We start from the raw sequence: 26,076 nt of genomic DNA on the forward strand, positions 1-26,076 counted from the left end.
TGATGCTTGGGGATCTCCCACTCATGTTTTATAGTAGTCTGTGCCCAAAACACAGATCAAGGAAAGAGTGCAAGGCAACTAATTGGGTTGAGTGAAAGAAATGCTTTTGGTGTTGATGATAGGAATAGGTTGGGGAGAGGATTGCAGAAGGAAGATTAGTGTTGAAGCTCCAAGGAGGTGGAAGAGGGGTGGTTGTGATCAATGTGTATTGGGAAATGGGTAGAGATGCAGCCAGGGAGATGATTAGATGATTAGGGAATCTGAGGAAGAATTTGGTGCTGCAGTTGGGAGGTTTAGGAGAGGAGATCAGAAGATCCAGTTGAGGATCGGGCTCATGGGGAGAAGGATGAAATCCAAAGCCATTGCTAAAAAGTGGCAAGAAGAAGACATAAAGGAAACTACCCTAAGAAAATTGGGCCCGGGGAAGAGCAGGCTTTTTGCTTCCTAGTTAAGACCAGTTCTACTGTTTGTAGCTCATGCCATTTGAATAATGGATGAGTGTGGTAGAAATTTACCCAATTTCCCGTGTCACCCTCCATCTGTCAACATTGTGTCCATTCACTTTATTTGTTCATATCCCAATGCTGATGCATTATGCCCTGCTTGCAGTGCACTTTTCCACTTAGCTTCATATTGTTTACAAACATGGCTCCATTATCCCACGTTCAATGTTTCAGGAACAGCTTCTTCCCCTCCGCCATCAGATCTCTGAACGATCCATGAACCCATGAACACTATCTCGTTATTCCTCTTTTGCGCTATTTATTTATTTTTGTAACTTATGGTAATTTTTACGTTTTTGTCTTGCACTGTACTGCTGCTGCAAAACAGCAAATTTCATGACATATGTCAGTGATAATAAACCTGATTCTGATGATAAATCTGGTGTTGTTAACTCTAAAATGGTTGTCAATGTAATACAAAACTACTCCTGTGCAAATAGTAATTGCAAAATGCCTCAAAAGCCTTCTTTTCTTTAATTTTGTTTTCTTTTTAATCTGTTTTGTATTTAGTTTGTTTGTGGTAGAAACACCAAATTGGCTGAAAAGGTGAGACTTAGCCTGCAGTATGAAGAATCAAAGAGAAGGTCAGTACACGGTGAAATTTGTTTTTCCATGCAATTTGAGACATTTGAAAGAAATTGTCCAAAAAGTGTGAGCTGCTTCAAAAAATGGTCAACGTATGAGGTTCTGATCGCTGCTTTTCAATTGTCTTGATTGTTTATGTCCTGAAGGATATTAAATTTCTGAAATGAAATGAAATTATTGAAAGACTATAAAAGTCAGTTTGGTTCATAACTAATTTTCCAATTGTCTTTTTGTTCTAAAAATTACTTCACAATTTATCAATTAAGCATAGAAATGTGTCAGTTAACTGAAAGAATCTTGGACTTGAAATGAGGGATGACTTGATACAAGTTAGCTTAATAATCCCAAACTTCAAATAGGAAATTGTTATCAGGTGTGGGCACCATTTTTGGGAGTTATTGGTATAATTATATATGTAAAATTAACAAAATTCTACAATGGTTATTTTTTCATTGCAAAAATGTACTTCAAATTATGCTTGCATCTACCATTGTGTATGCTCTTACTTTCTATTGGTTAAATTTGCGGTGTGTGCTGTAGGCCCAAAGATAGATTCAAGGCCAAACTATGATTATCTGCCCTTTTGCTTCAGTTTTTAGTGATCTTTATTTTATGACAGGATTTCAAACATCAAAATTGAGCTGGCAAAGCTCTCTAGTGAGGCATGGCCTGGAGTGTTGGATGCAGAGCGAGACAGGCTGATACTGATTAATGAGAAAGAAGAACTATTGAAGGAACTGCAGTTTATAAACCCTCGCAAATGGGTACCCAGTGAGGTGGAGCGGCTGGAAATGGAACGAAAGCAACTGGCAGAAGACCTACAGGTAGCAAGAGATACACAAAGCAAAGCACTCACAGAAAGGTTTGTAATCTAGCGTATTGAAGTAGTTTCAGTGTCATGTGCCATTGCTGAAAGGATATGTTTTAAAAATTATCAATATGCAAATAAAATAATTTGCACTTGTTGAATGAAAACTAACAATGGAAACAAGTTGATAATATATCTTGACACCAAAGAAGTGCTGCTTTACTGAGAAATAGCAATCAGGAAACAAAAAATCTCAGGAGAAATCCTTCAAAGCTGTTTCCAAGGAATCAATTTAAAGTGATGCTAACCAATTTTGGAATAGAGATGATGATTAATTGATATTTACTTTGGGAAATTATCTTCTCTTGAAACATAGTACAAAGAAATGACATGGGGCCAGAAACATGAAAATGAGCCTCAGAATTTACACATGAGAGCTAGATAAGAATATTGGCATAGACCTTTTGAATTTTGTAGTCTAGTTCTGTGTATTAAATGCACTGGAATACATTTTTAACAAGTATATCTTTTTTATGCACTTTTACAAAATGACTGTGAATATTTGCATGGGAGGTTGAAATCAATCAACGTGTAATCGTGAAATTTATTGCTTTCTTAGATTTATGATAAAGTTATATTCTGCAGATTAAAGATGCACAGCAGGAGGAACAACTTGTTGAGGGAGTTAGAAGAAGCAACACGTTTAGCATCGGTATTACACTCACAACTGCAAAGGTAAGTTATTTTGTGAATATGTGGACAGGTTAATCATTGAAATAATGCTGGGATCACAGAATCTTCACAATGCCACTGCTGTATTTTGTCAGGATTGTAGAGGCTAGGGTCTAGAAATGATATTGTGTACCGGAAAATCTGTATGTGTTATGTGATAAAATTTCATTGGAAAACTGATTACTTAAAGCGGAGTTCCCAGATAACGCTAAACTGTTTCTGGATCCTATAAAAACAGCAGTGAATCGCAGGTGTCCAGTCACTATTGTCCTACTCCCCACTGTCCTTTATCATTGATACCTTGGGTTTTACACACAATTGTATTTTGGCATAGGTTTATTGCCAGCCCATCACTGACTTAATTTCAAGCTTAATTCCATCCCTCTCCATTCTCTGCAACTTAAAACATGTTTGATTTCTAATTTTTCCTAGTTATGTTGAAAGTGTATTAATCTGAAATGTTAACTCAACAGGTGCTGCCTGATCTGCTGAGAGTTTACGGCATTTTGCACTTGTATTTGAGATTTCTAGCATCTGTAGTTGTTTGCTTTTCGACAGCTTGAATGTTTAGCAATTGAGTATATTCCAGACTAAAACTGATAAATTTTTGGAAACACAAGACAGACAAAAAAGTGAAAAACAAACTGATGGATGAACCTAGCAGATCAGGCAACATCTGTGGAGGGGAAGGAATGATTGATGTTTCTAGTCAAGACTCTGCAACTGGACTTATCACCTTCCTTACTTATCAGAGTCCAGCAATTGAATCTCTTCTGCCTCCATTTATCACCCTCCAGTCTCTTTCCCTAAATTTACCCTCCCTTTCATCCACCTGGCTCATTGCGCCCTTTTATGTTCCTTGTCTGTTTCCACCCATCACCCCCAGCCTCTGTTTCCCAACTCTACCCCACCCCCTCCCCCTCCTGGATCCGTCTGCCCATCATTCCTCATTCCATTGTCGTCCACCTATCACTGACCAGCCCCTGCCTCACCTCTCCTCTGGGTGCTCCGGTTTCCTCCCACGTCCCAAAAATCTGGAGATTAGTAGATTTTTGGCCATGGCAAATTGTCCAAGTGTGTAGATGAGTGATAGAATCATGAGGGAGCTGTTGGGAATGTAAGGAGAGTAAAATGGATTAGGGTAGGATTAATTTAAAAATGGGTGCTTGATAGTGGGCTGAAGGACCTGTTGCTATGCTGTATCTCTCTCTGACTCTGACTCCATTCTAATAAAAGGTCTCTGACCTAATATATTAACTTGATTTTTCTCTCCACAAATAATGCCTGACCTGCAGAATATTTCCAGCATTTTCTGTTTTTATTTGAGCATTCACAGCTTTCTTGGATAAAGGTGGTCAACCTCTAATCCTAAAACTACTTTTATTTCCCATATGCTTTGTTTTAATTCAGTAAAGATTTTACTATTTGTAATATTGTGATACTAATAATTGTTTATTTTTCTCCCCCCAAGTCTTTCAACCAGCACTCTTTCATTATCATCTGGTAGCAGCAAAGGATCATTGACTTCCAGCCATGGATCTCTTGGTGCATCCAGCCTAGGATCTTCAAGTTCTGTTAGCTTTACTGACCTGTACTATGATCTCCCAGAACAAACAGCAGACTTAGACTATCAGTATAAGTTAGATATCTTGCTTCAAGAGGATACCACAAGCACTAGACCTGCAAGCTCTATAACCACCATACATGAAAATGAGGTTGCAAATACTCGTAACTGTTCCTCGCACATCGATTCTTATGGAAATACAAACAAGATTCACGCACGGAGATATTTGTCCGAGACGCCCAAATCTGTAACTTCATTGAGCCCAAGGTCATCCTTATCCTCCTTATCACCACCTGGTTCTCCTGTGGTTAGAGACACCCATTTTTTGATATCTTCAGGAGAATCTCTTTTGAACCATGCCAATACAGACTTTGAAGATACGGAGCTGCCTGATACTATTGCTAACTTTAGTTTGTACACTGAGAATGATAACCAGACTCCTTCAAAATCCATGCCTCCAGATACAGTCTTTTTACCTTGTTTAAATTTGGAAACTGAGAACAAGTCTGAATCTGGACCATTTAGTAACTCATCAAACCTACGGAGTGAAGAGTCTGGAATTTCTACCAAATCTAATGAAAGAATAGAAGGTAAGGTATATAATGTGTTATGTCATTAAATGTGCTGGTTTAAATATCATGTTAGTTTTGCTTTTAAGTGAGTTCATATGTACAGTACATATTTTTGAATGATGCATTCAACAGTATCTATTTTGAGCAATGCTGTTTTATTTTTAAGTGTATTTTTTATGATTTGCCATAGCAGGTAAACATGTAAAATATAATCAAATAGTTTGCCAGATCAAGTGATAACAATCAAGTTTATGTTTGCTATTAATGGAAATTAGAATGAGAAATGGCATATTTGATATGAAAACAAAGAGTTATTGTTTTTGTACACAAAGAACACTTGACTAAGCATTAATTTAGAAGATTGCTTGCACACCTGCCTTTTCGTTGGCTACATGGAACAATCTATGTTCCAAACCTACACCATTATTGGTATTGGTTTATTATTGTCACTTGTACCAAGGTACAGTGAAAAACTTGACTTGCATACTGATCATACAGGTCAATTCATTACACAGTGCAGTTACATTGAGTTAGTACAGAGTCCATTGATGTAGTACAGGTAAAAACAATAACAGTACAGAGTAAAGTGTCACAGCTATAGAGAAAGTGCAGTGCAATAAGGTGCGAGGTCACAACAAGGTAGATCGTGGGGTCGTAGTACATCTCATTGTATAAGGGAACCGTTCAATAGCCTTATCACAGTGGAGTAGAAGCTGTCCTTAAGTCTGGTGGTATGTACCCTCAGGCTCCTGTATCTTCTACACGATGGAAGAGGAGAGAAGAGAGAATGACCTGGGTGGGTGGGGTCTTTGATTATGCTGGCTGCTTCACCAAGACAGTGAGAGGTAAAGACAGAGTCCAAGGAGGGGAGGCTGGTGTCCGTGATGCACTGGGCTGTATCCACAACTCTCTGCAGTTTCTTGCGGTCCTGGGCAGAGCAGTTGCCGTACAAAGCCGTGATACATCCAGATAGGATACTTCCTATGGTGCATCAGTAAAAGTTGGTGAGAGACAAAGGGGACAATCCAAATTTCTTTAGCCTCCTGAGGAAGTAGAGGCGCTGGTGACCTTTCTTGGCTGTGGTATCTACGTGATTTGACCAGGACAGGCTTTTGATGATGTTCACTCCCAGGAACTTGAAGCTCTCAACCCTCTCGACCTCAGCACCATTGATGTAGACAGGTGCATGTAAACCGCCCCCTTTCTTGAAGTCAATGACCAGCTCTTCTGTTGACATTGAGGGAAAGATTGTTGTCATGACACCATTCCACTAAGCTCTCTATCTCCTTCCTGTACTTCGACTCATCACTGTTTGAGATACGGCCTACAACGGTGGTATCATCTGCAAACTTGTAGATGGAGTTAGAGCAGAATCTGGCCACACAGCCATGAGTGTATAGGGAGTAGAACAGAGGGCTGAGGATGCAGCCTTGTGGGGCACCAGTGTTGAGAATAATCGTGCCGGAGGTATTGCTGCCTATCCTCACTGATTGCGGTCTGTTTGTTAGAAAGTCAAGGATCCAGTTACAGAGGGAGGTGTTGAGTCCTAAGTCTCTGAGTTTGGTGACAAGCTTGCTTGGGATTATTGTATTGAAGGCAGAGCTGTAGTCAATAAACAATAGTCTAACGTAGGTGTCTTTACTGTCCAGATACTCCAGAGCTGAGTATTGGGACAGGGAGATGGCATCCGCTGTAGACCTGTTTTGGCAATAGGCAAATTGCAGTGAGTCAAGATTGTCTGGGAGGCTAGAGTTGATGCGTGCCATGACCAACCTCTCGAAGCACTTCGTGATGGTGGATATCAGAGCTACTGGTCGGTAGTCACTGAGGCATGTTACCTTGCTTTTCTTCGGTACCGGGATGATAGTGGTCTTAAAACAGGTGGGAACCTGAGATTGAAGCAGGGAGAGGTTAAGTATGTCTGCAAATAATTCTGCCAGCTGATCAGCACAAAATCTGAGCACACGGCCAGGGACACCATCTGGGCCAGGTGGTTTCCTCATGTTCATTCTCCAGAAGACTGATCTTACATCTTCAGTGGTGATCACAGGTTCTGTTGCATTGGAGGCTGTCAGGGTGCATGGTGACAATCCATGTCCCTTTTGTTCAAAACGTGCATAGGATGCATTAAGTTCATCAGGAAGGGATGCGCTGTTGTTAACTATGCAGCCCATCTTCGTCTTGTAGCCTGTTATGGCATGTAAGCCCTGCCATAACTGACGGCTGGTCTGGGACTCCATTTTGAGTCGGTATTGCCTCTTGGCATCCCTGATAGCTTTCCGAAGGTCATATCTCGATTTCTTGTACAGATCAGGATCACCAGATTTGTGTACAGCAGTCCTCAACTTCAGTAGTGAGTGTATCTCCCGGTTCATCCATGGTTTCCTGTTTGGGAACACCTGTATTGTCTTCTTTGGTACACAGTCCTCCACACACTTGCTGATAAAGTCTGTGATGGTGGTGACATACTCATCAAGGCTGGCAGCTGAGTCTTTGAACATGGACCAGTCCACTGTCTCAAAGCAGTCACCTAGGAGCTCATCTGCTTCTTCAGACCAGCACTGCATGACTCTCTGTACTGGATCCTCCCGTTTCAGTTTCTGTTTGTATGCAGGGAGAAGGAGCACAGCCTGGTGGTCCGATTTCCCAAAGTGAGGATGAGCAGTGGCTCGGAAGGCATCTTTGATGGTTGTATAGCAGTGGTCAAGGGTGTTGGCACCCCTGGTGGAGCAGGAGATGTGCTGGTAGTATTTTGGTAACACACTCTTGAGGTTGGCCTGATTGAAGTCACCTGCGATAATGAAGAGAGCCTCAGGGTATCCTGTCTCAAGGTTGTTGACCACGGACTATAGCTCATTGAGTGCAGGCTTCACGTCCATCTGTGGTGGGATGTAGACTGTCATCAGGATAACTGAAGTGAACTTCCTTGGCAGATAGAATGGTCGACACTTCACCGTTAGATATTCCAGGCTGGGTGAGCAGGAGTCACGTCCAAGCACCATAAGTTATTGATTAAGAAGCAGACCCCTCCGCCTTTAACTTTGCCTGAAGACGCTGTACGGTCCATTCGATGAATTGAGAAGCCCTCAGGTTGAATAGCACAGTCAGGTGAAGCAGGTGTAAGCCATGTTTCAGTGAGACATAGTACACAACAGTCCCTTAGTTCTCTTTGGTAGGTCAGTCTTGCCCTTAGTTCATCAACTTTGTTCTCAATGGACTGGACGTTAGCTAGTAGTATGCTGGGGAGGGGGGTCTTGTATCCATGTTGTTTCAGCCTCACCTGCAGCCCAGCCCTCTTGCTACGTTTCCGAGATACGCGGCGGCGACTCATTGGTCCTGAAGTGGAGCCACCAGGTAAGTTATTGTTAAGGGTCAGACCTGTAAGACCTGAAGTGGATTTCCCTGGACTGGATGGTAAGTAACTTCTCCTTGCTAGACTTTGAAGACCTGGAGCGGATTCACCTGGACTGGAAGGTAAGTGACGGCCTGTGAACAGACTTGGAAGACCTGGAGTGGATCCACCTGGACTGGGAGGTAAGCTTGGAAGACCTGGAGTGGATTCTGCTGTCTTGTGAGGTAAATTGTTGCTTCCACATAGGTTTAAGTGTCCTGAAGATGAGTGAGCTGCCTCAGCAGGTAAGTGGGGTTGTCTAGGGGGGCCTCGGCATCAGGACTCGGCCCCGGGTGCTCCATAGGGTCGGGCTTCTGATCTGGAGGGGCCCTGGTGTCGTGCCCCAGTTGGTCAGGCCTCGGCCTCGCGTTAGGTCTCAGGCCTCAGGTCTCGGTCTCGGCCATTAATGTTCCCCAACTCTTTCTCCATTACATTGATGACTGCATTTGTGCTGCAACATCTGTGCACCACCAACTTCCACCCCGCCCTCAAATGTACTTGGTCCACCTCTGACACCCCTGTCCCCTTTCTTGATCTCTCTATCTCCATCTCCAGATACAGATAATCTACTGACATCTTTTACAAACCCGCTGGCTCCCACAGTTACTTTGACTACACCTCTTCCCACCCTGTCACTTGCAAGGATGCTATTCCTTTCAGTTCCTCCATCTCTGCTGCATCTGTTTTCATGATGAGGCTTTCCATCCCAGGACATCCGAAATATCCATGTTTTTTTTTCAGAAAATAGGGTTTCCACTCCACTCCATTTCCTGCATGTCTGGCCTCACCCCCCCATTCCAGCACCCCCCCCGACATACAAGGGATAGGGTTCCCCCTGTCCTCACCTACCACTCCATGAGCCTCTGTATCCAACATATCATTCCCTGCAACGTCAGTGGGAATCCGGAGAAAGCCCTCCGCTGGTTGGAATCATACCAAGCACAAAGGAAGATGGTTGCAGTGGTTGGAGGTCAATCATCTCAGCCACAAGACCTTTCTTGGAGGAGTTCCTCAGGGTAGAGTCTTAGGCCAAACCATCTTCAGCTGTTTCCTCAATGACCTTCCTTCAATTGTAAGGTCAGAAGTAGGGATGTTTGCTCATGATTGCAGAGTGTTCACCAGCATCTGTGACTCCTCAAATAATGAACCAGTCTACAACCAAATGCAGCAAGACCTGGACGATATCCAGGCGTGGGTGAAAGATGGCAAGTAACATTTGCATCACAAACGCAGGACAATGACAATATCCAACAAGAGAAAATCCAGCTATCACCCCTTGACATTCAGTTGCATTGCTATCACTGAAACCCCCACTATCGATATCCTGGGGGTTAACACTGACCAGAAATTGAACTGGAGGAGCCATATACACAATGTGGCTACAAGAGCAGGTCAGAAGCTAGGAATTCTATGGCAAGTAACTCCTAACTCCCCAAAACCTGTCCACCATTTGCAAGACTCCATTGGAATACAGTTGCCTGAATAAGTGTAGTTTGAACAACACTCAAGAAGCTCAACACCACACTGGACATAGCACCCCACTTGTTAGGCATTCCATCCACAACCACTCACTCACTCCACCACTGATGCAGTGACAGCAGTTTGTATCGTCTACAGGAAGCACTGCGACAACTCACCAAGACTCCTGAGACAGCACCCTCCAATCCCACAGCCTTTTAACAGCTAGAAAGACACAGGCAGCAAAAGCATGAAAACACCACCACCTGAAAATTTCCCTCCAAGCCACATACCATTCTGACTTGGGACTATTTCACCATTCCTTCACTGTCACTGGTTAAAATCATGGAACTTGCTCCCTAACAGCATTATGGGTAAAGCCACACCTCAAGGACTGCAGCAGTTCAAGAAGGCAGTTCAGCACCACATTTGTAGGGACAACTCGGGATGGGCATTTAAATGTTGGATCTGCCTGTGAAGCCCACATCACATGAATATTAAAATCTGCTTGGCCACAGGAACAATTTTATCTGCTATATAGGGCTTCAGCGAGGCATCCAGAATTTTGCCAGGACCCGTTGTCTTTGCTGAGTCGCATACAGTAAATTAATCATGATTCAGTATTTTTAGTTAAGCTTTTGTTCACCATGATTGAGGAGAGATTGCTGCTTCCTTATGTTTGTCTTCTGCCATTCTCATGTAGATATGTTAAAGCCTGTGAAAGTCTGATGTAAGCTGTTGCTTGTGAGACTTGTCCTTTGTCTATATGCTGCTGCTCTTGGTATTTATCATGTGGGTGGATTTGTTTGTTTTACCAGCCTTGCACCTCATTCCATGATGTCATTCTACATTGGTCTCTGCTAATTTTTGGTGGTCATGAAGTGAGGAATCTGCTGGACCACAGCTTACAGTATATGGTTGAGTTTTTCAAATGACTTTAAAACTGGGTTTGTTCTAAACCTGTGAGGTGGTCTGATTGCACTTAATTATTATAACCATGTTACTTGGTGAGCTTTTTGCCCACTAGAGTTTAGTGTAATTGGTCAGAAGGAAAGGAATAATTCCAAGTGAAGAACTATTTAAAAGATCTCTTTTTAAAACTATTTGGAATGTGATGGAATACTCTGCAGTTGCCTGAATGAGTATAGCTTGAACAACACTCAAGAAGCTCAACACCACACTGGACGTAGCAGCCCACTTGTTAGGCATTCCATCCACAACAACTCTTTTTTCAGAACTATTTAAAAGATCATAAATCAGCCTGAATTATATAATAATATTTAGCACAAGTAGCATTCCTACCACTTGCTCATGATTGCTTTTTTTAATAGATTAAAGGTGCAGTCAATGGTGAGGAAAAATGTTTTGTTAATTAGTTTTGAGGTTCCGCTGGAACACTGTTCATAGGAATGAAGAGTATTCAGAGAAAATCAAATGCCCAAGTTGGTCATCAGCCTCTTGTGACTAATTGCAACATTCCATCAGCTGGAATTAGCTTTCATCTCAGAATCTGTATTTGCATGTATGGGTTCACCTGTAAGTAATTATGATCCTAGAAATGATGGGCTACAATCATATTGTTATTTTCAGTTGATTGCTACCAGGAAATGTTGTAGCAATATAGTTATTTGGGAAGAAGCAATGGAAGTCACAGTGTTTTCCCACTGGACAAAATCAAGTTTTGAGCTGTGTACTTTCTAAGTATGCAACCAGGGGAAAAATGTTTAATATATGGCCTTGAACCAGAACAAGACTTGGCTAGAATAGTTTGATTTATCTGACAAGCCACCTAATAAAATATTGAAGCAGATTTTTATTGTAAGAATTTTTCACAATCACTTTTATCAGATCCATGTCATTAGCATATCATTGACCAGAAACTTGCTACTGCAAACGTTTTCTTTTAATTTTAAGATCTTGTATGTTGGATAAAAGATTCTTTTCTTTTAATTAGACTGGTACACTGTGACATTGCAGAAGTCCAACACCACTGAGAGAATTATCTGAAAGACATAAAAATCTATACATTACAAAAATAAGTGGTGCAAAAAAAATGGAATAACGAAGTAGTGTTCAGGGGTTCATGGACCATTCGAAATCTGGTGATGGAGGGGAATAAGCCTCTCCTAAATTGTTGTGTGGGTCTTCAGCTCCTGTACCTCCTCCCTGATGGTAGTAATAAGAGGAGGGCATGTCCTGGATGGTGAGGGTCCTTAATGATGGATGCTGCCTTCTTGAGGCACCGCCTCTTGAAGATGTCCTCGATGGTGGGGAGGGTTGTGCCCACGATGGATCTGGCTGAGTTTATGACCCTCTGCAGCCTCTTGCAATCCTGTGCACTGGAGGCTCCATACCAGGCTATGATGCAATCAGTCAGAATGCTCTCTACTGTACATCGATAGGAATGTAAGATTCTTTGACATACCAAATCTCCTCAAACTCCTAACAAAGTAGAGCCACTTGCATGCCTTCTTCATGATTGCATCAATGTGTTGGGCCCAGGATAGATCCTCTGAGATGTTAACCGCCAGAAATTTGAAGCTGCTCACCCTTTCCACCTCTGATCCCTCAATGAGGACTGACGTGTGTTCTCCTGATTTCCCTTTCCTGAAGTCCACAATCAGTTCCTTGGTCTTGCTGACATTGAGCGTGAGGTTATTGTTGCGACACCACTCAACCAGCCAATCAATCTCACTCCTGGAAGCCTCCTCATCGCCATTGGAGATTCTGCCAACATCAGTGGTGTTGTCGCGAATTTATAGATGGCGTTTAAGCTGTGCTTAGTCATGAGTGTAGGGAGAGTAGAGCAGTGGGCTAAGCACGTATCCTTGAGGTGCGCCTGTGTTGATGGTCAGCTAGGAGATGTTATTATTGATCTGCACGGACTGTGATCTCCCAATAAGGAAGTGGAGGGTCCAGTTGCAGAGGGAGGCACAGAGGCCTAGGTTTTGAAGCTTGGTTATTAGTTCTGGGGGAATGATGGTCACAGATAAAGTTTCAGGGACTAAACAAATAAGGTGGTAATAACAAAAAATATGAAATATCTGGAGATTGAAAACCGGGCAACAAGTAAAAAGAAAACTTGAATAGAACCAGGTTTCTATAGATTTTAGCTTCCATTGTGTTTGATTGGATGAGAAGTTAAAACGTGAAAAGAAAATTTCAAACCTGCCACTATTGGTTTTTAATGGGATGGACAGGGGTGGAATACAACATGCTCTTCAGAACCAGGGTGCTTACTTAAGTAATTGGCATAAGTCTCTCTTTCACTGATTCTCCCTTTTTGCCGCTTCATTTTATTTACCTGGTCTATGGAAATATGGCATCTGAAGGTATCCATGAACTGCTTGATAAAACATTTAAGTTGCTCTCTGGCACGACTTGAGGGCCATGATCAAAAGCAATGCCAATGAATTATCCTCTACTGCCACCATATCCCTGTGATATCCTTCGTATGTCATCTGTCCTTCCACCATGTCTTGCTGTATCTACTGTCTTCTCCGGGGGCTGGCTCCACTGCATGATCTTTCTCTTCTCTTTTCCCCTGATTTCTCCAGAACTTCATCGATAGTCCCACCGAACTACCCTGTTGTCTTCAGCTGTACTACTTTAATTGTTTCCTGCTTCCCATCAAATCGCCCTGCTATTTTTGGATCTCTTCCCCAGAGTTTTAATTTAATCCTTAGGCTGACATATTCATAATCCTGTGTGCTATCTTAACCATCTTGGCATCTCAACTTTGGGTATATTTCGTCTTGCTTCTTGCATGCTCCTCTGTGACATTGAACCAAGGTCGGTCCCCTGGCTTCATGAAAATTGTAGAGCAAGGGATTTGGTGGGCCATGAGGTTATGGCTTGTGGTTGAATACAATTTTGCTGTTGCTGATGGCTCTAAGGGCTTTATATATGTTAGTTTGTAGCTGCTTGATCTGTAAAATTTCAATCAGGTTTATGTGATATGACCGAATCCTTAGATCTAAGTTGGCTCTCTCTGATCAACTGACATTTTTCAGCATGTTAAATCATTTTGAGGCTTTGTCTTAATATTTATGACTAACTCTTCTATTGTTCCTTGATTTGCATCTCTCACCTGCCTTAAATGGAAATGTTACTTGCACAGTTCTCCATTCTGACTCATGAGAACATTGGATCTTTATGGTTAGGACATCTGAATGTTCTCGCCAACTTTGTTTAAAACTTTGGAATGGTCACAATCCATGCCAGGGCATGTCACATTCTGGTGTATTTATTTTATTTATTGTTATTATGTTCACATGCAAAAAGATAGAAAAGCAATAAAATTCGATATGAGAACTGCTAAGATCACCTTGTGCTTTTTATGAAAGAATCATGACCACATTCATCATTTGAAATTTAAAACTGAACTATTTCAGTTTGAATCCCAACCTTTACGCTGAAAGTCTTTCCATTAATAATCATTCAATAGATCAAATAATTGTTGCAGATGGATATGCTTTCATTTAGAAGCAGTTAATTTGGGCACTTTCTCGCTTTGCTTCAGTTTTCCAGGATTTGTATTTGTCCTTTCTATTGAATCTTTTCCCAGAAATTAAATTAAGTAATTGTTTTCCTTTTTCTGAACAGAACTACAATGGATTTATTTTCTCTCCATTTACTTTCTTTTTTTTAGATGCCAGCACTCAAACAGAGATGCCTGGAGCTTTACTGCATCCCAAAATTGCTTGTGTTTCTGCAGCAGTGTCAGACGAGTCAGTAGCAGGTGATAGTGGAGTATATGAAGCAGTGAAAAGGTACACAATGTATTCTCTAGTCTATCCATTTCTGACTGAACTTTACTCACCATCCGAGCAAGTGAACCGGCTCAGCGGTCGGGTTGCACATCGTCGGAGCAGCGAGGCCCAAGATGGCGTTGGGCCTTCGTCTTCCCCGAGCAACGGGGAGAACCCGCGCGTGGGAAAAGTTTGATGTTGTAGCGCATACGTCATTTCTGTTTTCGGTGGGCAGGAAAATTTCGGCGGGAAAATAAATCAGTTTTTGTCCTGCAGCCCACCGACTAGTGTCTTGCTTTCACATCACAGTAGCAGTCGCTACGTTGGTGACCTTGACGGTCCAAACAGATTTTGGACCCGCACAATGGACGACAACGCAGCAGCCAACGCAGTGGCGCTCAAGCTGCCCACCTTTTGGATGCTTCGGTGCAGCATCTGGTTCGACTAGGCTGAAGCACAATTCCAACTTTGGTAGATCACCTCTGACTCCACAAAGTACTACCACATGGTCAGCTCTCTGGACCAGGAGACAGCCGCCCAGGTCGGAGACTTCATCCAGTCTCCTCTGGAGGAGGATAAGTACCTGGCTTTCAAAGACCTTCTTATTCGGACCTTCGGCCTCTCCCGTCGCGAGTGCGTCGCCCGCCTGCTTCATCTTGACGGCCTGGGGGGACAGATCCCCATCGGCCCTAATGAACAAGATGCTGGCCTTGGCTGAGGGACACAAGCCTTGCCTAATGTTCGAACAGGCCTTCCTCGAACAACTACCAGATGACATTCACCTGGTGTTGGCCGACACCGATTTCAGCAACCCACGTGAGGTAGCTGCCCGGGCAGATGTCCTGTGGAAGGCCAAACGGGAGAGCGGGTAGTCCGTTGGCCAAATCACCAGGCCGCGAGCCCAACGCCTACCTAAACCAGCCCCAGCAACCGAGCGACCACACCCCAGAAACACAGACGACGACACTGGCGACCAGCTGTGTTTCTACCATCAGAGGTGGGGCACGGAGGCCTGTCGATGCCGCCTGCCCTGCAAGTTTCAGGGAAATGCCAGGGCCAGCCGCCGCTGATGGCTACGATAGCTGGCCGCCAACACAGCATCCTATTTGTTCGGGACAAGCAGTCTGGGCGTCATTTCCTCGTCGATACTGGAGCAGAGGTCAGTATTTTGTCCCCGACCGGCCGCGACACTCGTAACAGGCAACAAGGTCCTGTACTCAATGCCGCAAACGGCACAACGAAAGGGATTTTCAGTACCCGTACAGTTCAATTACAATTCAGCGACAGCCGCTTTACCTGGAACTTTACCCTTGCCGCCATCGCCCAGCCACTCCTGGGAGCCGATTTCCTTCGGGCCCACAGCCTGCTAGTCGACCTGCGAGGGAAGCGGCTAGTGCACTCCAGAACTTTCCAAACCTACCCCCGGGAGAAGCCAGACTACCAGCCCCACGCCTGGACTCCATTTCCCTGTCTGGCAACGAGTTCACCAAGCTCCTAGCTGAGTTCCCATCGGTTTTGGCACCTCAGTTTACAAATTCGATGCCCAAACACGGGGTGCAGCACCACATCATTATGACAGGGCCACCCCTTCATGCCTGAGCATGACGACTACCTCCAGACAAGCTCCGCTTGGCAAAGGAAGAGTTCCACCGCATGAAGGAGCTGGGGATCATTCGCAGGTCAGACAGCCCCTGGGCCTCCCCCCTGCACATGGTCCCCAAAGCCACTGGCAGGCTGAATGACGCCACCACCCCAGACTGCTACCCCATCCCTCACATCCAGGACTTCGCAGTGAACCTACATGGGGCCTACATCTTCTCCAGGGTGGACCTCGTCCGGGGATACCACCAAATCCCGGTCCACCCTGACAACTTCCCCAAAACTGGGCTTATCACTCCATTCAGCCTCTTCGAATGCCGTTCGGCCTTAAGAACGCTGCACAGACTTTCCAGTGGCTGATGGACGCGGTAGGCCGAGACTTGGACTTCGTGTTCATTTACTTAGATGACATACTAATCACCAGCCATGACCGCCAAGAACACCTTTCCCACCTCCACCAACTGTACTCTGGTCTCCGTGATTTTGGCCTCACTATCAACCCAGCCAAGTGCCAATTAAGACTGGACTCGATTTCCTCGGCCACAGAATCACCAGCGAAGGAGCAATACCCCTACCCGCCAAGGTATACGCTATCCACCATTTTGCCTGTCCCAACACGGTCAAAGGCCTGCAGGAATTCCTGGGGATGGTCAACTTTTACCATCGGTTCATCCTTGCAGCAGCCCGTATCATGCGCCCTTTGTTCTCGCTGATGTCTGGCAAGGGCAAGGACATCGCCTGGAATGACGAGGCTGTGGCTGCCTTCGTTAAGGCCAAACAAGCCCTAGCAGACGCCGTGATGCTGGTACACCCTAGGACAGACGTCCCAACCGCCCTCACGGTGGACGCATCCAACACCGCGGTTGGTGGAGTACTGGAACAACTAATCGAAGGCTGTTGGCAACCCTTGGCATCTTTCAGCAGGCACCTTAGACCACCTGAACTGAAATACAGCACTTTTGATCGGGAACTTCTAGTGCTGTACCTGGCAGTCTGGCATTTCCGGTACTTCTTAGAAGGCAAGCCTTTCACCGCTTTCACTGACCATAAGCCTTTGTCCTTCGCCTTCTCCAAGGTCTCCGATCCCTGGTCAGCCCGTCAGCAGTGACATTTGTCCTACATTTCCAAATTCACAACGGATATCCAACATGTCTCTGGAGAGGACAATGTTGTTGCTGACGCGCTTTCCAGACCGACCATCCACAGCCTGTCCCTGGTGGTTGACTACACGGCCCTGGCAGAAGCACAGCAAGCCGACGACGAGCTGCCTAGCTACAGAACCGCAGTCTCGGGCCTGTTGCTCCAAGATTTCTTAGTCGGTCCATGTCAGCAGACCCTCCTTTGCGACATCGCAACAGGTCAACGCCGCCCTATAGTTCCTGCAGCCTGGCGGAAACGCGTTTTCGACTCGGTACACGGGTTGGCGCACCCGTCCATCAGATCAACTGTTCGACTGGTCGCCAGCAAGTTCGTCTGGCACGGCCTGCGCAAACAGGTCAGTGAGTGGGCCAGGACTTGTTCGCACTGCCAGACGTCAAAAATCCAACGACACACCAAGGTCCCGCCACAGCAGTTCGAGCCTACCCGTAGAAGGTTCAAACGCATCCACGTGGACCTCGTTGGTCCTCTCCCAGTTTCAAGAGGAGCCCGGTACCTCCTTACCATTGTGGACTGGTTCACAAGGTGGCCAGAGGCAACCCCTCTATCTGACATCACGACTGATTGCTGCGCCCAGGCGCTGCTCACAACTTGGATCTCACGTTCTGGTGTTCCAAACCACATCGCTTCAGACAGGGGCACCCAGTTTACCTCCAGCCTCTGGTCTGCGTTAGCAAACATGCTAGGGACGCAGCTGCACACCACCACGGCCTACCACCCTCAATCAAACGGGTTGGTGGAACGTTTCCACTGCCATCTGAAATCAGCCCTGATGGCCCGCCTGAAAGGCCCTAACTGGGTCGACGAACTGCCTTGGGTCCTGCTTGGCATACGCACTGCCCCCAAGGAAGATCTCCACGCTTCGTCAGCTGAACTCGTGTACGGTGTACCCCTGGTCGTCCCAGGGGATTTCATACCCGCCCTTCGGGGCCAAGAGGAACAACCCACGGCAGTCCTGGAAAGACTGCACGAGAGGCTCGGCAGCTTGCCACTGATTCCCACTTCGCGGCATGGTCAAGCCCCATCCTGTGAGCCCAAAGAACTACGAGACTGTAAGTTCGTTTTTGTTCGCAGGGGCACACCCCGGGCACCGTTGCAACGACCACACAAGGGGCCATTCCGGGTCATCAGGAATGATGGGTCCACCTTTATTTTGGACATTGGGGGCAAGGAAGAGGTCTTCATGACAGACCGCCTCAAACCGGCCCATTTAGATCTACAACAACCGGTCGAGGTCCCAACACTGCGACGCAGAGGCCGACCTCCTACGCAACGGTTAGCACAGCCCGCGAACCTTGGGGACCGTATCGCCAGTTCTGGGGGTTGGGGGGGGGGGATTGTGTAGCGACTCACCATCTAAGCAAGAGAACTGGCTTGGCGGTTGGGTCACGCGTCGTCGGAGCGGCGAGGCCCAAGATGGCATTAGGCCTTCGTCTTCCCCGAGCGACGGGGAGAACCCGCGCACAGGAAAAGTTTGACGTAGCGCATACTTCATTTCCGTTTTCGGTGGGCGGGAACCGTTCCTCTTAAAAGGCCCGCGCAAGGCGGGAAAATAAATCAGTTTTTGTTCTGCAGCCCACCAGCTAGTGTCTTGCTTTCACATCGCGGTAGCAGCCGCTATATAAGTGTTCTGTTATCCCATTTCTCTTTGTGTTCTTGGAAAACCCTGTTTTTCTTGGTCTTGAAACCTGCCATTTACTGTATGCCAAAAACTATACACAAACAGAATACAAAATAATTACCTGATTTCCATACAAATAAAAACAAATAGAGGTTTGCAATTAATTATTACAAAAAAAACTAATTTTCTATTCAAATTTTGTTAGTTGCAATTTTACTGCTTACATTTTTTTTGAAAATTGTTTACTGATGTTTAAACATGAACCTCACCTGAAGTTGTTTATTTTAATGCCTATTTTGTTGAAGGAGTTTTAGGAGTTTTTTCATTATTCACTTGAGAGTTTAGAAGACTGTGTGTATGCCTGTACAGATTTACTGTTGTCCAGGTCCCTTCCAGCATGTTTTATATTTTAATGCTATAAATGGTAATTATTTATCATAAACCTAATTCTCTTTCCCAATTATCAGTCTAATTGATTTTTCCTTTTCTTGGACCCCAATCAATGGCTCCGCCATCCCCACAAAAAATTTCCACTGCATTACAAAGTCATCATCTTGCAGTTACTTTTGCACCCACTCCACCTGAGATAACTCTTATATCACATAAGAGTTTGCAAACCTGTGGCCTAGCACAATGAATACTTGAAATTATTTGCTCATTATTTTAGACGTGCTCTTCTGAAATTATGTAAATATTTATGCCAGAGTTTGATCTTATTATACAATTTATATTCTTATTTTTATTGCAGCTTTTCATGCAAGGGCTGTTTCAGTGTACATTTTGAAATTCTACTCCATAAATTATCCAATTCCTTTAACAAAATTGATTAGAATCCAAATACAATTCCTGAAAAAAAAATGCAAAGTATCTCCTTTTCAGGCAAATTGATCTGTGTTGTTACTTGTTTTATTCTGACTCTAGGTCATGTGAAACAGAGGATGCACTTTTTGAGGATGAAATAGAAGCACTATGTGCTTCCAGACTCCAGATAGGAATGAAGTAAGATTTGAATTTTCCTTAACCTTGTTAAAACATTAAAAAAATCACTTGCCACTTAAATACTACCACTTGTTATTTTCTCATTTGTAAAGGGTGAATTGAACCTAAAGAGAACTCTGAAAATAAAATTTAAAAGTTGTATAATCAGGGATTAAGGGCCAAAATAAAAGCCCTCGCTGTAAAGTTGCGAAAGTTTGAAGGATAAGAGAAATCCTTGAAGGCCTTTATTAAACTGATCAAGCTGCTTTGTCTCTCAGTTCATAGAATGAAATGTCTATTCTTCACTTAAATTTTTTAATAGGTTTAATTCAGATCATTTTTAGTATGTATTATCTCTGTTAACTTATTTAACAGTAACCTTTTTTCCCCGCAGGTATGATAATAAAAGCAAAAGATTTGCAATATTTATTGTTCAGTTGAGCAATCCAGCAGCACTCATAATACCACAGAACCAGACAATGTAAGTAAGAAAAAACTTTGTGATCAGGTTGTGTGTGAGTTCAGCACTGCTTTTACAGCAAATTAAATAGGTTAAATTGAAGAGCAGAATAAATTAACTGAAAGGGTACCATTTGTGAGAACATTTTAGAAAGAGAATACACTTGCAAAGGTGAATATTTTGGTGTATATTCCTGTAGACATAACAGGTTATTGAATAACAAAATTTTATACTATTTGTTGATTTGTGGGACCAAAAGGAGGAACAAAATGTGGAACCAGAACTCCCCTTAAAAGTCCATATTGCAGGTGCTTCATCTTAAAAAGCAGTGGAAGTGAAACAGCCGTAGTATATTCTGCCTACGTAATACATCTATTTTCTGAGATGTAAAAGGATTCCATAATATAATTCCAAAGAAGAGTAGGGGGATTATCTCAAGTGTTCGGGCTAACATTTATGCCTCAACCATCAAATGAAAGTACCATCTGGTCATAATTGTGTTGCTATTTTGGAAGCTTTTACTGTGTGAAAATTGGTGGCAGAATTTATGTTACAACTGTTAATCCACACATTTCAAAATTACTTTGAGATGGTTGGAGCTTGTACATGGTGCCACATAAATACAAGGGTATTTATCATTTTTTAATGCCCTTGATAAATTCTTCTGGAGAAACTCCAAAATAATTTAAATGCACCTTAAAAATAGTTTCCTCTCTGTTATTGGAAACCAATGGAATTAATATTTTTATTTGTTTCCACGTAGACTTTGATTGTTGCAAAAATACTAAAAGCAAACAAAATATATTGAATCCATCAAGTTATCATAAAGGTATTTCAATTCTTCAATACAGAATCCTGCTGCATCAGAATTTTTTTGATTTTTGACCTCTTGTTAGATTTATAATTATTCACAGTGCAAACCCATTTTGTGTGGGAAAGTTTTAATCAGTTTATTCAATTATCATGATGGTTGTAAAATAAATGTACTCAATAAACTAGCTAAATTATTCATCTGTAACAAATACAATGTTGCCAGACAATATTGAAGGAAACAGCTGGTGTCCATTTTAGCATCTCCTGTGAATTCTCTTTATTGGCTGCCCAGTGTCTTATGACTTGAGCCTACATATGAAGTGTCCTTCACTAGAATATTTCTACCCTTTGAAGTTGGAATTTTGCATGTTGTAAACTCTGGTTAATCTATCTTTTAGTTGTGTAGCAGTTAGTCTGGGTCCCGAGGACTGAATTCTTCTAGATCTTGCAAGCCATTTTTGGTTGAATAAAACTGGTACAGAATTCTAACTAAGTTTAGCAGCCTGTTCACTATCCCTTTTTTTGAACTAACAAACCTGATGTTATCAACACCTGACAAAACAAATGACAACTTCCTAAGTACTCTGCTTAATAAGCTGAGTACGTGAACATATTTTGTGTGCTACGGCTAGCCATGTACCTTCCATCCCATAAAGAGATGGAAGGTACTTGGCTAGTCACGTAGCAGTAAGTTCACATTCCATCAGCCATGAGTCAAGAAAATCCATGTTCAAAACTTCCTTCTTTAAACAAGGTTACTCTTTTATTCTAGTGGACTCTGACCCAATTTCTTTTTTGTGCAGATATATCCGAGTGGCTGTGCTTCCATGCTCTGAAAATGCAAGTTGTCTCTTCCGCACCAAGGCACTAGGAATTGCTGAAAGTCTGGCATACAATGAGGTCTTTTGGGTCACCATTTCCTTTTCTGCATTGCGTCAGAAGACTCTGCGAGTTGATGTTTGTTCTGTGGATAAATTTCACCGGGAAGAGTGTTTGGTCAGTAAATGTATTTAATATTAAAACTTCAAGTACATTTTCTTCTTTGTAATTTGCACTATTGAAAATTGTGCAGTTGATTTTTATAGAACACTTTCTGTTTCCTTTAATTTTTGTTTATGTATTTTTTTGGGGATCTGGGCATCCCTGGGAAGGCTTGCTTTTATCATGCATTACCATGAGAAGACGAAGGTGAACCGCCATCTTGAACTATTGAGACCTTGTTGCTGGGGAGAGAGTTCCAGGATTTGGACCCTGCAACAATGAAGGAATAGCAATATGTTTCCAATTCAGTGTGGTGTACAATTTGGAGGGGAACCTTTGGATGGTGGTGTTCCCATGCACCTGAAACCCTTTATCGTTATTGGTGGTGGAGGCCACGGGTTCTGAAAGAGCTGTTGGAGTTATCCAGGCAGATAACTGTTGTGCATTTTGTACAAATAGTTTTAAAATTAGTAAATGAAGTCGTGCAACCTCTAATGTCTCCAGTTTATTGTGGTTCTCAGATTTGTAGTAGTGAACAGCTTTATAAAACTTTAGTTAGGCTGCTTCTGGAGTTTTGCATTCAGTTCTGGTCACCCCATTATAGGGAGGATGTCAAAGCTTTGGAGAGGGTACAGAAGAGGTTTACGAAGATGCTGCCTGGATTAGAGGGCATGTGCTATGAGGATAGGTTGGACAAGCTTGGGTATTTTCTCTGGAGCAGTGGAGGCTGAGGGGAGATCTGATAGAGGTTTATAAGATTATGAGAGGCATAGATAGAGTAGACAGCCAGTATCTTTTCCCCAGTGTTGAAATGTCTAATACCAGTGGGTATGCATTTAAAGTGAGAGGGGGAAGGTTCAAAGGAGATGTGCGGGGCACGTTTTTTTACACAGAGTGGTGGGTGCCTGGAATGCGCTGCCTGGGGTGGTGGTGGAGGCAAATCAAGAAGCTCTTAGACAGGCACATGAATGTGAAGGAAATGGTAAGGTATGGACATTGTGTAGGCAGAAGGGATTAATTTAGTTGGGCATTTTATTACTGATGAATTGGTTCAGCACAACATTGTGGGCCGAAGGACCTGTTCCTGTGCTGTACTGTTCTATGTTCTAACAGAGGCAGATTCCCACTTCCTAATCAGGGATTCTCTCTCATGTTTAGGGATTAAATTTTGCAGTGGTTTCATTTGCTGTATTCAGGTGTCAATAATAGGGCTTCCTCGTAATATCTTCCTTGCTCATGCCCCTAGAGAACAGGAAGAAGTGCAACATTGAACACCAACACTTTAAAAAAAGAAAGGTAACTCACAGGAGCTGGGAGACTTCTGAGCAAATGCAATAACCATGGTGAGAGTTGAGGCAGTAGTTAACTGAAGATGCACTGCAGACTGTTCTTCTAAGATTGAATCTACGGGGGCTGTCCGGGCTATGGATGACCCGACTTACAGAAATCTGACTTTACTCATATTCTCCCATGCATTATTGAAGCATTTTCCAAGTTAGTAATAACAATAAGGTGTTATGGTGTTCATTAATGACTGGATGCCGTATATATATTCCATTAATTTATTTATGGCCAGGGTGAATTTTTGATGAAATGAAAGATTTATAGCAAGTGTATGTACTGCGATATGATATGGGTAGCGAGAGAGAAGGGATGTTTCTGACATGGAGAAATCAGTTTACAGACATTTTTTCAGGAACTGAACCCTTGCGTAACCCAGGGACTGCCTGTATACTGATTCCAAATTAAGCAAAAGAAATTAAATATTTGGCTGTTTTTTGCTGAAATTGAACAGACAACAGTACAAATCATTAAGAAATGTAACTTCAACTGTTTAGAAAAAAAGGAATTGTTTTTTAATTTTATTCACAACACGATGGATAGAGATGTTTGTGTTGGTTTTAAGCAAGAAATTTTCCTTATTATTTCATGTGATTTTTTGATTACATCTTAATTGTACTCCTAAGCCTTGAATGATAATTTATTTAAATGTTAACAGGGTGGAGCTCAGATCAGTTTGGCAAATGTGAATAGATCTGGAGAAAGATCCATGCACTGGTACAACCTCCTTAATCATCATTATCTACAAGAGCAAAACATAAAGCACTATGCACAAGATGAAGCTGTTCTTCAATCAGAAATTAATCACAGTACATCAGAGAAGAATGTATGTTGTTATGTTGAATCTTTGAAGAATAGTTTAGTTGTAATGACATGCAGAGATTTTGATTGTTGGTTCAAATCCATTTATTTTATGGAAAGTCATCCATTTCCTGTTTTGCAGGTAACGTAATGCCTTTTTCAGGTGCATTTAAGAGTCGACCACATTTTTTTTATTTCAAAGATGAACTTTATTCATAAAAATATATGTGCATGAAATACAAAACGCTACATGGCTTCCTTTACATTCGTAGTGTCGTCCAATCTATACTTCCATAGTGTTTTCAAGTCCATGCATTCGTAGTTTCATTAAGTTAATACATTCTATGTACAAAGCTCCAATGCCACTCATGTGGTCTCTTTTGAACAATATACCCTTCAAGTGTTTGTGGGGCTGTTGCACAGGACCCAGCCCCCTCTGTAACCAGTGACGGCAGGACCTTACGTTGCAGTCCTGCCCCAAAAAGCCCTTATGCTGGCTGCACTAAGCTTCAGTAGTTAGCACATATTCCTGCTGCCTGGAATGTGCCAGGACTGGGGCACACATGGCTTATGGACTTTTCATTGTACTGGAAGACCAAGTTTCAGGCAGACCAGTGACTCTTGAGTAATCTTTCAAGCAAGTTGGGTAAAGAAGGCATATTTCTTCTGCTAAAGAGCCCTCGCTCTGTGCCATTTTAAAGTGAGTTTTTATGTGTATAAGAATTTCCAGGCTGCAATGTTTTGTCATTTGCTCCAAGAACTCTAGCAATTACAGCTTGTAAGTGTAAAAGACAATAAATCAACTCAAGTCATGTCGAGTTTATTGTCATATGCACAAGTACATGTATGTACAGGTGCAATGAAAATGTTACTGCAGTAGCATCAAGGGTACGTAGCATTGGAGACACAACTTTTAAAAGAAAACCATAAATTAAGTATAAATTGTACAACAAATTATTCAAGAAAGAACACAATTAGAACAAAAAAAAATCCATTGCAGTGCAAAGTGGTCAAAGTATTGCTATACTGAGGTAATGATTAGGGTTATGCATGTTGATTCAAGAACCAAAAGGTTGAAGAGAAGTAGCTGTTCTTGAACCTGGTGGTGTGGGACTTCGGGCTTCTGCAGCTCCTGCCCAGTGGTAGCTGCAAGAAGATGGTATGGCTCAGATGGTGAGGATCTTTGATGATAGATGCTGCCTTTTTGAGACAGTGCCTCATCTAGATACTTTTGGTGGCAGGGAGGGATGTGCCTGTGATGTATAGGACTGAGTCTACTATTCTCTGCAGCTTCTTGTGTTCCTGCACTTTCAGATTGGTGTACCAGACCATGATGCAACCAGTCAAGATACGTTGAACAGTACATCTGTAGAAGTTTGTAGAATTGCAATTTTTTTGCAGGCATTCTGTAGTATTGATTTATGAGATTATTCTGTAGCAGAGGATCCACAGGCTCCTCCCACTACATCCTGAGTTGCTATTTCTTAAATCCATTCTTCATCCTTTGCAAAGGTTGCTGCGACTTGTAATGCTCTCAAAAATATGTCCCGTCTCTATTCAGCAATCCTTTTGGACCAAGCCTTAATTGGTTCAGGTTCATGGACCTAAGACTTTTGTCTCCCTTCCAAGATTGTTTGAGTAAATAAATCTGACTGTAAACAATACAATTACAAAGAAAAGTTTAGTATTATTTTCAACTTATTATTGTGTTGTTTTTGTAGGATTCTGTATGTACACTTCTAGAGCAAACATCTGCAGAGCTGGAAACAGTTGAACGAAGACTAGAAAACAACAGAAATGTATCGAGTGTAGAAGAAGAATGGTATATATCATTAACTCCTTTAATAACTGTAAATGCTCCAGATTTTTTTTATATGAAATAGATTTTTTTTTGTTCCTGGCAATTTCCCCTTTCTGTCTTCTAAGCCCTGTTCAATTATTATTTTGTTTGCACAAATTG

At 42.8% G+C, this 26,076-nt stretch overlaps 1 protein-coding gene across 1 annotated transcript in view; it reads left to right on the forward strand.

Annotated features, from left to right (window-relative positions):
- Positions 1-26,076, forward strand: part of LOC127569546 (protein KIBRA-like) — an 82,794-nt gene that overhangs the window by 39,540 nt on the left and 17,178 nt on the right. The window contains exons 8-17 of the mRNA XM_052014296.1: positions 1,014-1,087; positions 1,708-1,950; positions 2,542-2,631; positions 4,100-4,782; positions 14,265-14,385; positions 19,664-19,741; positions 20,115-20,201; positions 21,797-21,989; positions 23,974-24,141; positions 25,838-25,938. Of these exons, the coding sequence (XP_051870256.1) occupies positions 1,014-1,087; positions 1,708-1,950; positions 2,542-2,631; positions 4,100-4,782; positions 14,265-14,385; positions 19,664-19,741; positions 20,115-20,201; positions 21,797-21,989; positions 23,974-24,141; positions 25,838-25,938 (1,838 nt within the window). The remainder of the gene's footprint in view (positions 1-1,013; positions 1,088-1,707; positions 1,951-2,541; positions 2,632-4,099; positions 4,783-14,264; positions 14,386-19,663; positions 19,742-20,114; positions 20,202-21,796; positions 21,990-23,973; positions 24,142-25,837; positions 25,939-26,076) is intronic.

The sequence above is a fragment of the Pristis pectinata genome, chromosome 4 (genome assembly GCF_009764475.1).
Source record: "Pristis pectinata isolate sPriPec2 chromosome 4, sPriPec2.1.pri, whole genome shotgun sequence".
Lineage (NCBI taxonomy): Eukaryota > Metazoa > Chordata > Chondrichthyes > Rhinopristiformes > Pristidae > Pristis > Pristis pectinata.